We start from the raw sequence: 13689 nt of genomic DNA, 5'->3' as shown, positions 1-13689 counted from the left end.
TAACTTTTTTGGAAGTTACCATGTTGAGCAAGAAAGGAGGCAGAATCATAATGTACAATTATAGTCCAATGACCATGGCAAAGATGCAGGTGTTGGATAGTAGATGTTCCCTTGGCCATATTAAATGTTGTCACTATTTTGCAGGAGTGGCTCATAGTCCTTCATATTGGCAGAGTTGATGGATAAGAAGATAGAGAGGTAAATGGTACTAGTATATTGCAGAAAGCATAAAATAATATAACAGGTTTTCACTTAGTTAATAAGCTACCTGCGTTTTTTTTTCAACCCCTCCATTACCACTCACTACAGGCCTATTGAAGCCATTAGTGCCAAATGTATGCCTAATACAATAATGAGAACAGGAATACTTCCAGTACACCAAGTTCATTGACTAAAAAGTTTATGCATGAGCCGCGCGCAGAATCTACACCTTCAGCTCAGGTAAGTATAGCGGCTTTCTGATGGAAAAATAACTGCACTTTCCATACTGACGAGTGAGCTCAAAAATAGAGAAGTGTGACTATTCTTTCATTGGTTTTATGTGACATGTTTGATTGAATGCCAGTAAAATTAGAAATAATATAACGCACTGCTGTCAAAGAAGTGTGTGGGTTGTCAATGAGAAGCGCAGAATTAAACTGATTGTCTGCCACTGCTCTGTCCTCAAGACTGCAAGATAAGGTATTTGCATGTTAATAAAAATTTATTTAAAGTTCATTCTTATTTTGCAGAATGGTAAAGTACACAATTTACCATGACATGCAGTATTGTGTATTATTGCAATGCAGTGGCATTCATTTCTGCTCACAATACCAAACTACCGTGTGTTATGGTGCACTGTGTTGTAAATATTAGTCCATGTCCGATGTTTTGTCCATTGCAAGCCCATTCAAATGTGCAGACTCTTGTAATGCAACACACACCATAACACACCAGTCTGCACAAGTGTTAATGAGCCCTTCATTTCCCAATGCAAATATAACTGTACTAACTGGCTTTATTTAACACGTTCATAGAGATTAAGGTAGGGCAGTGAGATAGTAACAAAACTACCCAGAGCTTTTATGTTTTATAATATGTTTTCCCCTAACTGTTTAATCATATGTCGTCATATTTTCTCAGCCCTCTAAGAGGACTATAATGTTGTTTTTTTCGATTACACAATTGTGTTTTTAGGCTAATTTACATGGGTGGTAAGTTTGTAGTGCAGTTAAAGCTACCTTGCATTGGTGACTATACGTTGGGATCGCCACAGTTGAGACACTCCTTGCATAGTCCTGCCCTTGGCTGTCCATGAAAAAATAAATGGCGGTGGTCTACTGATGTCTATAAACCTCCCATCCAAACAACACAAACACTCTTATCATCATAAATGAGCCTGGTGGTTGGGGCTGCTTGGAGCTGCCCAAGAACTGCCATTCCCACAGCCCATAGTGAAGACAGTATCAACACACGGCATGCTAATATGAAAACCTTAGGTACAGGAGATGCTTGTATGTCATGTATGATGGATTGATTATTGCGTTGGAATAATACAAATACAAAATAACTTAAGCAAAATGGATTCAAATTCTACAAAACTATTTTTTTGGTTGAGGGTTGAGTAAGGAAAGATTACTCTTTGGAAATTCCTTTCTTATCCAAAAATCTTCCTGACATGATGCCATTCTACCAAAGTTTTGACTAAAATTGTCTAGCACTGTATGTCTTATCCCAAGCTGCTTATTATTACACAAGTAGGATTGTCCCCACACTATTTCATGTATCGAAGCACACTCATTGCTTATGTGTATTTTAAGGTTATGTGTATTTGTGAAGGTGCATCTTAGGTTTAGCTGAACATTTCTGTAACTTTACAAGTCTGAGTGAATCCTTTTATTAGGGCAACAGTATCATAAAAAACACTATACAGGTAGTCCCCGAGTTAAGGACAACAGGAGTAACCAAGTTAAGGACACACAGATGACTCCTAGATACAAATGGGTCTTCCCTGCCCACTAGAGTGCAGGACCAAGGGGGGGAGGGAGTGGTTTGCATGACTTGCAGAAGAAATCTTTTGCTAAACACACCTGAGGTTAATATTATGTTAGGACAAACATCTGTCCTAATTGCATTTATTAAAATAATGTACCTGTTCCGACCTATATACAAATTCAACTTAAGAACAAACCTACAGTCCCTATCCCGTATGTAACCTGGGGACTACCTGTACTTAAAAGCAGTCTTTGAGCCCTTATCAGTGACTAGCTAGTGTGAGATGATATCATTAGTCTGGTACAGATAGGTTCAGACTGTTGGTGAGGTTGCGGTGCGGTTACTGCTTTCTTGCATTCCGGGAACATATTGTGTCTCTCACCCTTGGCAGCCCTTAGTCAATGAATGGGAGCGACTATTAGCAATTTAGTACTGCCGATGACACCTGCTGTAAGATGTGCAAGCTCTAGTTCTTTAAGAAACATCCCAGTAGTGCAGGGGGTCGAGTGTAGCCACTGAGAGCCATATGGGGATATTTATTCCCACAGCAAGTCTGAATTTGCTGTATCATCTCTTAGCCAGTACCTTACAATGCCTGAACAAAGATGGCTCTGTATTTCTGATGAGAAAAGCAAGATAATCCCTGTGAGGGGTAACAATTACCAGTGATTGTTTCCCTTAACACATTTGGCAAGCCTGAAAATTAAAAAAAAAAAAAAAAAAAACGGTGCTAGGACCAGCTTAATTTCTTTTACTGAATGTTGTATACTGTCTAGAAGATATCTTTAAAGCCCATTTCCAGCTACCCCTCAAATTCCGAGGCCCCTGCTGTCCACTGGTGGTCTGCTAGAAAATTTTGGTGGTCTGCAGCTCTGTCCCCCGTACTGACAAAACCCGCCCATTCTCCCATCTCAGACTCAGACCTGCTTGCTAAACATCTTTGAGGGGCCAGTAACTTTTGTTGCATCCACAGCCCTGTGCTACTGCCCCCCCAGTAGACAGCTCACCACGCATGTGCAGTCTGAATTCCATAGATTTAGTGGTTCGTGAGGTCCGAAAGGTTGGCAACCACTTCATTAACATAAAAAATATATAAAATATACATACTTGTTAAATGGTAAATGTATAAGCAATCAGATGTTCTGGTGGTTGCAGTCTTGTTCCTCTTGCAACGCTTACCCGTACACATACCAGTGGCATAGTGATGTGTGCCACAATAGTGCCAGCCCAGACACTGACATACCCTCAGGGGTCATAAAATCTGCTTTAAAGCTGAACTGCAGCCTTCTCTTCAATTTTCCACAATTGGACAGGAACCTTTTCTGTTCTGAAACTATTAATTGTAATTTGGCTGTGGATTTCAGTATTTTCAGAAGTTGAGACTCTACTGCACAGGTGTTACCAATGCACTCATTTTCTGTAAGCCATGTACATGACTTTGCCAACACCAAGCATTATGTGCCTGTAAAGCACGACTGTTATGTAAAGCGTAATTAAACTTAAAAGCAAAAAACTGCAAGCATGCAGGGTTTCTATTTTAGAAAGGACAGTCTATGTGCAGTAAAGCAAGCTTACCAGCCCATATAAAACAAATTCACCTCCCAACATCTTCTTTGCCTCCATATTTTGAACCATCATGACCAGCCATGTTGAAATGTTGTACATGCCCATAGGAGTTCATTTATTCCCAGCAGCCAGCTATGGTGGGATCATGCATATGTGAAGCTCCGAGTACATTCAGCAAAATATTACAGTCAGGTAAGTTTGTTTTATTGCAGACAAGAGTCATAGCATGTTCCTTCTGCAATAAAGAACATGCACAATATTTTATTAATTAGATTTAGTTCCACTTTAATACTTTCATTAGCATGTTGGTAGTAGGGGGTATTAGGAAAATAATATATTAACAATATATAATTATTCTAATATACTTTAGTTTTCTGAATGTAATTTAGAGGTCCTGGGAATGTAACAGTTGCTGTATTCTTTTGATCACTGCTTGTGATAGAGAACAGAGAATGCAGAGAAGAGACTTGGAAAACTAGACTTTACATTATAGAGTGCAGATTTGCAGGGATACATTTTTCTTCTTCGGTATAGTCGATACACTATGCTCTATACACTATTATTTATTCATTCAGTGTCTGTATTTCCAGTAAACAGCTTTACAGAACACTGCAGGATTGTTGTCAATTTGGATGAGTTCCCACTCTGGGGTTAACTTTTCCTTTGCAAATTCAACCTGTGCATCAATTCTCAACTTCAATGAGAAACAAAAACATGGGTTTTATACACTTTTCTCCCTCTAGGTTTAATTTCAGTTACTTTTTTGCTGGTGCAAATTTATAACACGTAATAACAAAAATAGTGGAACTGTATTTTGTAACTGCAATTCTTATTGGATTTCTAAGCTTTATTAATCATAGCTTAGAGCATTTAGGTGTCCATGGTTGTCCTCTCCTTCTGATAATACTTGTTGCCTGTTTCCCAAGCTGGTACTTTGGCTCCAGTACTCTGTAATCTATTTGTCGGGAACCTTTTCTGCCTTGGGTCAGTTTTAAGCTCACTCCATATGCTATAGTATGTAAAATATTTTTTAGATCCACCAATAATTATGTAGGACAAGGACCTGCCTGACAGGATACACAGTAAAAGAAAGGGTTGGTTAGGGCTTTTTGATAAATGATTGTATGGTGAGCACAGGGCACTGTGGAGAACCACCCCTCAGGACCCACCCATGAACTCCTTAAGTCCAATCCCTGACATCACCAATCATTCACAATATTGGATCAATGAAGCTAAAGAAAGCCATCGTATAATGCAGCCATAAGAAGACCAGAAGCATTCTACATTTGATGGTGAAATTCTACAGGCATGCTACAATAAATAATTTAGATTAATGGCCATTCCACCAGAGATGGTCAAGGACTATGGCCATGCTACAAGAAATGGTCAGAAACTACATGCATGCTACAAGGGATGGTTTGGGGACTATGGCCACATTACAAGAAATGGTTGGAAACTACAGGCATGCTACAAGAAGAGTCAGAAAAACAGACATTCTACAGGAGATGATTAGGGAGTAAGAGCATGCCTCAAGAGATGGTCGGATACTACAGACATTATACAAGAGATGGTCATAAACTGTAAAGATACAGTAGTTAATAGAAACCTGGGACATGGTTTCGGAGACAGTCACATAGATCACAGGCAGAAAAATTAAACAACACTGCTAAAGATAATGACTATTAAAACCCACCCGGAAATTGGTGTATCCACATTTTTGCTCCCTTTACTCCCCTTAAAAATTATTTTTGACAAATTTGCTTTTTCACTTAGCTAAATCCAATATTAAAGAAATAAAAAAAATCTAAAAGAAAAGCACTGGCAGCACATACAAAAATAAAATTGTGTGAAAAAATAAACCAAGCCATTCAGCTACTAGAACCCTGTATATAGAAAAGATGTTTCCTTTAATGGCTTGTTTGGGTATATGATGCTTCCCCGGGCCAGTTTTTGGCTATGGTGAAACAGAAAACTGGGTCACGTTTATGGACATGATACACCTCCATTTAGGCTTTACCATTACCAGATATTTTATACAAACAACAGTAATATCTTAGTTTTGTATTATTCAGAGCTTGAAGCAGCCATGGTGTAGGTTCAGTCCCAGTGATCCAACAGAAATTGACCTTGGGTTGTCTTGGTGTAAAATCAATAGGTCGTGCTATAATTCTGTTACATGTACCTCTGTTTATTGGCTGATTATTGGAGTGTAAAATCACTAGCTAACGGTATGCTAGGAGCCATTGTTTCTGTTTTCAGCATTGTTGTTGGGAGTTGTTGGGACTCTCTGAGCTGCATATCCTCAGAAATGAGCATATCATGTACATCATTGGTGGTTTTGAAATTAGGACCTGCACATATGGACTTTACCACTTTATGGATCTGTATCAAACTTCATTTATTATGATCACCGGTGATCATACCGGTTAGTCAAACCTGCTTTATATATTACTAAAAATTTAAAGATGATGTGGAGTTATGTCAGTAATATCATCATATTTAAGATTAATGAGAATACCTTAATAGATTTGATTCTATATATGAAATTAAATAACATACTATATTTTATTACCCTGTAATAGGCAATATTATGAGCCAAGACTACAATTTAGCTGGGGCATAGGAGGTTTCTTAGAAACTTCTTCCCCTTTATATCTAAATATTGCTACCATGATTTGCAAGCCTTTTAGATCAGTTTCTAAAGCTTTGTGCACACATCATATGAATGGTCATACTTGTCCTGAGCAAAAATCCAACATTTTCATCTGTATGGGAATTTATAAGAGGTAAATGGCTTTCTGTCTCCTGTCCTAAAAATGTGTTTTTTCCAGAGATCATGAACTTAGATATTTCATCTATCATGCTAAGCAGTAGAGGTTTTGGAAGACCATGGTCTTCTTTTGTTCCAGTGATTGGGTTATTGCCAATTTATGATTCTTCTTTTCCAAGGTAGCAATTTAAAATATCCTATGCAGATTGTTAAGGATTTTTCCTTGGTGGTATCCTAAATGATGAATAGATAGTTTGAGAGAAGCACCATATTTGTTCAATGACCATCCTTAAAAGAAAAAAGAGCATCTTAGACAAAATCTATCTCCTTAGTTCTGAAATAAGATCTACCAATGCACTTTATCCTTCACTTCAGTATCATCCATTCATTTATACCTGTATGGGTGGCAAGCACGAGGTATGAAATGGTGCAAGCGTGTTTGGCACCAAAGTAAATGTAAAGGGAAAAGTCCAACTGCTACCCACAATGAATTGTCAAAAATCAATCTGGTAAAGTTTACTTAAACCCAAGGAAAAAAAATATTCTGTTGCAGTTTACCAGATTTTAGATCTAGTGGCTGCATTTTTTTTTATTTTTCAATCAATGTTCTCAGCAATCCTAGTATATAGAGGTGTTCTGGAGTTCTGCTTCCTTAGGACAAAAAGTTTAGTTTCGCCAATGAAAAAAAAGGAAAACAAAAAAGGAAAACAAAAAAGGAAAAAAAAAATGCGGCCACCACATAACTGTTTAGGTACACTAAATTACATTTTTGCTCTTAGTTTTACATTATTTTACATCACTATTAGTTTTACAATTTAACAGGTCCTAGTAGAGTTTCACTTGTTAATGTTTGGATATGCCTTAAGGTGCAGAACTATCCAGCTGTAAGCAGGAATTATTTTTCCAGGCATACAAAGGCATGTGCCTACGACTATAACTTTCACAATTAATCATGGACTAATAGTTGTCCTTCCAGCCCTACAAAAAAATGTTAGTCTGATGGGTTTTCACCAGTGACCTGCAGCTTCTTTTTGCTTTGTTTGGAGTCGGCTTTCCCACGAACATGGTGCACTTAAAGCAGAACTAAACCCGGCTATACTCTTTTGTCGCTTTTCATCGCAGTACGCCACCTCCTTCTTCTTTCTTCTCTTCTTACTAGAGATCTTTGGCCATCTTGAGGTCAGGATGGTGCTCAGGTGCTCAGATGCTCAGGAGTTAATAAAGTCCTGGCAATTTTGGGTAAAGCTGGGATTGCTGGGAATCCTGGAAACCTAACAAGTTGCGCATGCTGATTTTAACAATTCCACGGAGAGATCAGGCAGGTAAGAATGCTTATTGCAGAGACATTGTCTGTCGCTTTCTTCAATGAAGCCCTGATTGATCACAAATTTTAAAGTGGAACTTTAGTTCCGCTTTAATCAAGGTCCTTCAAGGCCCATTCACATTATTGTGGCATGTTTTCTTCAATAACTCAGTACTTATCTACAGATAACTTAAGATGAATCTTTTATTTAGGGTTTCAGATGTCAGTGAGACCCCATAAGTGTCCTTTTTCTATGGATCCTCCTAATCGTAAGATACCAAACCCTGCAACATGTTTAGGTGCTGTTCCCTACTATAGAACATAGGAAGGGAAATATAAACTTTATACATTTTCTGTATACTATTATTTTTTACATTCTTAACTGTGACAATTTTGTTCCATCTTATCTGTTGTTGTTGTGCTTGTCTGTGTTTGTGATCCCTATCCTATAGCACACAGTGATCTGTTGTCAGTGGAGTACTGTTGGTTGTTGGCCTTTTTTATGTGGTGTTTGATCTACTTGGCTGAAGTTAAAAAAACTTTAAGTATTCTTTTTACCTTTTTTGCATGTTGCAATAGGCTGCCTTGACATCATAACAACAAGCAATGGTAGGTATTTTTTTTATCTTCTTTGATTGATTATTCTGTTTATGTTATGTTGATTTTTTTTTAATATAGCTATGTATGAAAAGTGCTCTGGTAGGGAAACTCACTTGGGTTGTTCAACGTTTCATTGGAACCCCTGAAATACATTTCAGGTCTTGGAGAACCTGCTATAGTCAATATATCCACAGCTCACAGTACATTAGCGTGGTGGTAAGTGGGAAGAATGATTCTTACATTGCTGGTTATTGGGAAGAATAACCCTTACAGATAGCCAAATTGATCATTAGTTTCAAATAAGATAAGATATCTAAGATCATCTAAGATCATTCATAAGATATCTAAGATCAAGGCTCTTAGTTATCCTATGGAGCTTTAAAACCAAACAAAAATATTTACCAGGACTTGTTTATTGTTGCTTTTTTATTTTTTTTTTATTAAATTTGTTACAAGTTGCAGAATTTACTGATGACTGTAATATGTAGAATAAAATGAAGACATGAAAAGAACAGAAAAATAAACTGCTGGCATCTCTAGTATTGATGGTATTAGTTTAATTTCAAAGAACAGTATGTGGTCCTTAGCAAACAAAAATTTTTTTATGGCATGCATGTTCCCCTTCGATTTTTACATGCACTGTGCTGCCTTTGGAAAAATCTTATTTAACTGACCTGAAAAGCCAATGCAGTGAAAAAAAGAGAGCTTGCAGAATTTCCTACTTTCCCAACGCAATACAACATGTTGGTTGCAATAGGTCTGGTGAAAGCATTGTATTATTTGTTCATGTCTTTTGCATACATACGGTAAAATGTAACTATCCCCTTTTCCTTCCTCTTAGCTCATGAAATATATAGGGGATTGGATAGCACAGAGTAGTACTTAGCTGGTGGTTAAATCTGCTTCTCTCCAGTGCTTTAGTATGGGTTGGCTCCCCAACATCATCATATACAATGCAGGATCAGAACCACAAGTGGATGTTGCCACCATAGTATATGATCGGTTGTTACAACCAGGGAAGGAAGGATACAACCAAGGAAGACCAGATTTTAGGTATTGCTTTGTGTAAGTGCATCTTCAAAACATAAGCACTATATTTTTCAATAGCTTGGTGGAGGCCAGGGAAATAAATTGTTTCATCACTGCCTGGGTTTAGTTGAAGCCCTTTTTAAACTCTCCTTAAAGTTAAAATGTATATAAATCTAAACTTGGCTACTGTTAGTGTTGGGTAGATTCACCTTCACTATCTTTCTTGGTAATCATTAATAGAACTTAAAGTGGGTTTTTGGGTCTTTTTTAGTGGGGAAACTTGCCTAAGAGAACTTCCCTGATTTTCTTTTTGTTACTACTTACTAAGTAGGGAAAAGTTTCCCAAAATAGAAGTTTATAAGTTTATATACTGAACTTTATCTCCCCTGGCACTCAAGATGGCCACTCACTAAGCCATTGATGTCATATAGGTGAAAGTGGAGTGAATATTTTATTACCCTATACCCAGAAGTACTAAGTATTGCTCCTCACCCCCAGTGGCAGATTTGAAGCTGTGTGGATGTGGAGGAAAGGTGAAAGTGTGTAGCTGGAAAGGATGGCATAGGCAAAGAGTAGGTTAAGTTTAGTAGGTTCCAGCATTATTTTTCTGTTTTCACAGTTTTTTTCAGCCATGAAGTATGGTAACATGTTTGGACATTATGACAAGCAATATATATGTATAACTGTATGGGGCCAACACAGTGCCTGGGCAGGGGCAAAGTCAAAGGATAAAGTCTTGGGATAATTCATTTCGAGTATGGTCATTCCAACAAGACAAAATGGAGCCCCAGGCAGATTTAAAATGGGAGACCCCATAGCACATTATTTTAGCTTTCTGCACTCCTGTCATTCTGTCAATTGGGGTTCTGAAAAAGGTGGTGACACTGCATAATTGCCAAGTTACGTCTTACCCTAAAACTGGCCCTAAACCCTGTACAACTGAGTTATGAAAAAAATCTAAATATTTATTCTTATTAGAACAAATTTAATTTGTGCATGCCCCTTTTTAGCTGAAGTCCTAGGGGTCACCTGAAACTAAAAAAGCTGCTGGCCTGTCAATGTTCAGACTTTGAGCACTGCTCATCGGAGTGCATACCAGTTGAAAAAAAGAACCAGTAGTTGTTTATATTGCTGTCAACCATGATAGTCTATTATTTGATATTGTTATGCACGCTCAAAATCTGGTGAACAGTGTGTAAAGTCAAGCAGCTCACATCAGATTATCTTTGACTTCTAAAACTCAAGCCAATGGGTCTGGCTTTAGAAAAATTAAGTAAAATGAAATAAAGACATAATTATAAATCTTTTTATCTACTCCTTCACACACACAGGCCTTGATTAATAAAAAGAAGGTTCTTCCCCAGATGCCCTTGTGGACTCTTCTTAATGGCTGCCCTGTGGTGGGTACCATTCAGACCCTGGAGGTGGGCAAGCAGGCAGTTGGCACAGATTGCAGTGCTGGATAACTGATCTATATACATAAAAGAGGCTCCTGCGAGTAATGAATAATAGAGGATTCAGATTATCATAAAATAGTTTTCTAGTTCTTCCTGCATAAGTCCATGACTACGGCTTATGCACGATATATACGAACGATTGTATAGCACCGATCCTGCACATAGAGTTAACGACACGATCGTTCGTAGATATTGTACACACAATAGATACGATCGTTTGAGCGATAGAGTTAAAATAATAAAAAAATAATAGCCATATTGTTCTGGTAATTGCCAAGCCTCATAGTGAAATGATCAAGAACCAGTAGAGAGAAAGAGAGGCTTTTATAGCATTTATTTTGTAGTTACTGATAAAACAAAAAGTTTAATAATTCACAAAATAATTGATATACATAAGAGCATATTACACCACTATAGTGTGCTCGTTTTTGAACAGATTACTAGTTGCACAGAAAGCGCCAAGTAACCAAGTTTGTCAATTGGGTCTCCACCCGACGCATTTCGCCTAATTGGCTTCTTCAGGGGATACGGAGAGTAGTGTAACAAGCTACAATAATCAGAAAAAGTATGTTTAGCTTAATGCATATACACATCATATATATACACATGACATATGTATATGCAGAAACAGTTTACATAAGGAATAAAGTAAAAATTTCTATGGTTGTGATATGGAATTGCAAACTAAGAAGTTAAAAGATGTTGAGATGAGATGAGTTATGATTCAAAACAATATAAATATGATACATAGAATAAACAAAATCAATAAAAAATAATGAAATAAAACAAAATTTGTCACAGATATGTGCGCTATGCATACTGACACAAGAAAACCTAAAGTTAAGATTGGTTGTAGTATATGAAAGTAAGTATATTTAAGTAGTGTCTCCTTAATAATGCTGTATATGCGTTGGATAAATAGTAGAAAAATTTGAAGTGACTTACAGTATCAGCAAAATTTGGTTCAAATTGGTGATACCAGGGTTGTTAAATGAAAATTATGATAGAAAAAGTCTGATGGAAAAGTCTCAATATTGTAGCTTGCACTACTCGCTGTATCCCTTGAGGAAGCCGATTAGGCGAAACTTGTCGGGTGGAGACCCAAATTGACAAACTTGGTTACTTGGCACTTTCTGTGCAGCTAGTACTGTGTTCAAAACTAGCACACTATAGTGGTGTGAAATACTCCCAATTTTATGTGTGTCTTGAAGCCTCATTTGTCTTGCTTGCGTCAGTGCTGAATGTGGGTGGAAAATGCATCTTTTGAATCTAGATGTCTTTGTTTATACATTACTCAATAGCAAAAACATACTACAGTGACATCACAGGTGGCCATAACGTTAAGAGTGAACAGATTATTATATTAGATATGTGTTTGTGTAGATCACAGCAGTCTGTATTGAAAATATAATCATTTTAAAGCTTATCAGTCATCTATACACAAATCATAATTCATTGCCACCTGTGTGCTTGCAGTAATGTGCATTATAATTCATGTTTTATCAGTCATGTAACATGTGTTACAATAATCATCCCATTACACATATGTGGTATCAACTAACAAACCTGCACAATAGGGATCTGAAATGCATATTTGTATATTTACATGGGTTGTGTTGCATTGTGTTGCCCAAACGAAGTTCAGGAATTTTTTTTCCATGCATTGGGGCTTGGTAATAACATGTTTATAGAAGGGTCAACTCAAGAGTTGATATTATTTATGAGTGGATCTTAGTGGCTTGAATAAGGGTTTTTTATGTCTCTTGGGGACTTGGGGATTTATGAGTGAACACCCACGAGAGGTGCAATCCCATTTAGACAAACCTTAAAACAAGCCTCAACACGAGCCTATTGCTAAGGTGTAAAATAGGAAATGCTGCGCTTTATGTTGGGTAGTAACATGGTTCTGCAAATTATTTGTAGAAGCAATTTAAATATTGTATGAATATTTACCTCTGATTATCATACCTGCAATAATAAAAGTGCAAAGTTAAGTAAGTATAGTAAAATATGTTCATATGTTTATGTGACTCAACCACTCCCGATGAATCAGATTGTTTCTACGAAACGCGTCGGGTAAATATCAGTGAGACAATAATGAAAGGAGTAAGATAAAATGTATATGAATGACAGTTACACTTTTATCAGCCAGTCTTTATCATTTATCAGCAAACAATCAGCAAATCAGTACAGATACTGGAAGTTTTCTGTTTATTATGTATTGATATGGTGCAATTGTATTAATAAATTTATTGGAATTTTAACCAAAGCATATATAAATTATTAGCTATAAAACAAATGGAATGAATATATATTACTCAAACCCCTTTTCTGTGTTTGGGTATTATATACTCATTTCTTTTATTATTCATATTACGGGACTGGCAACATTGGGTAATTGGGAATGGAATTCTTTAACACATTTAACTTTATTAGCATTAAACATGAAAATAAAAGGATGCTGCTAAAATCCCATTTAATTGCATACTTTTTCATATATTGCTTTATGATGGGGTGTGACATCATTAATTGAAATAATAAGGCTTGAGCCCTAGGTTACCCATATTATAAGAAAATAAGGGATAACAACTAAAGATTTATAATTGTGTGGATTAAAGTATAAAAAATAAAGCATGTGGGTCACAGGAATTATATATTTTTTTCAGACAGCATAATTGTGAATAAATTATTTTCTTTTACAACAACATCTACATTACAAGGGGATAAATTTTATTATTATTGGTAATATTACATATTTTGAGCACGCTCTGGTAGTCCTGACACAAGCATGCTTAAATGTGCGTGAACAAAAAAAATAGTGCACATTTAATGGTAAATTGCTTGAAGATGAAGAAACACTCTAATTAATTTATTACAAAAATAGGACCCCCGGGGCTATCCCTAGGAATCTCTGAAACGTTATCTTAAGCAATTGATATTAAGAAATAGTGTCTCCTTCATTAACAACCAAGAAATGAAGGAGACACTAT

General features: G+C 36.7%; 1 protein-coding gene across 4 annotated transcripts in view; it reads left to right on the top strand.

The window, feature by feature from the left end:
- The window catches only part of PPP2R2C (protein phosphatase 2 regulatory subunit Bgamma), an 82856-nt gene that overhangs the window by 32104 nt on the left and 37063 nt on the right, over nt 1-13689 (top strand). For 2 of the 4 annotated variants that reach the window (XM_072406463.1, XM_072406466.1), the window contains one exon: nt 8193-8222. The exons of the other annotated variants lie outside the window; for them this stretch is intronic. In XM_072406463.1, the coding sequence (XP_072262564.1) occupies nt 8193-8222 (30 nt within the window). The remainder of the gene's footprint in view (nt 1-8192; nt 8223-13689) is intronic. 4 annotated transcript variants of the gene reach the window in all.

Source organism: Pyxicephalus adspersus, chromosome 3, assembly GCF_032062135.1.
Source record: "Pyxicephalus adspersus chromosome 3, UCB_Pads_2.0, whole genome shotgun sequence".
NCBI lineage: Eukaryota > Metazoa > Chordata > Amphibia > Anura > Pyxicephalidae > Pyxicephalus > Pyxicephalus adspersus.
This window is presented reverse-complemented; position numbering and strand designations above follow the sequence as displayed.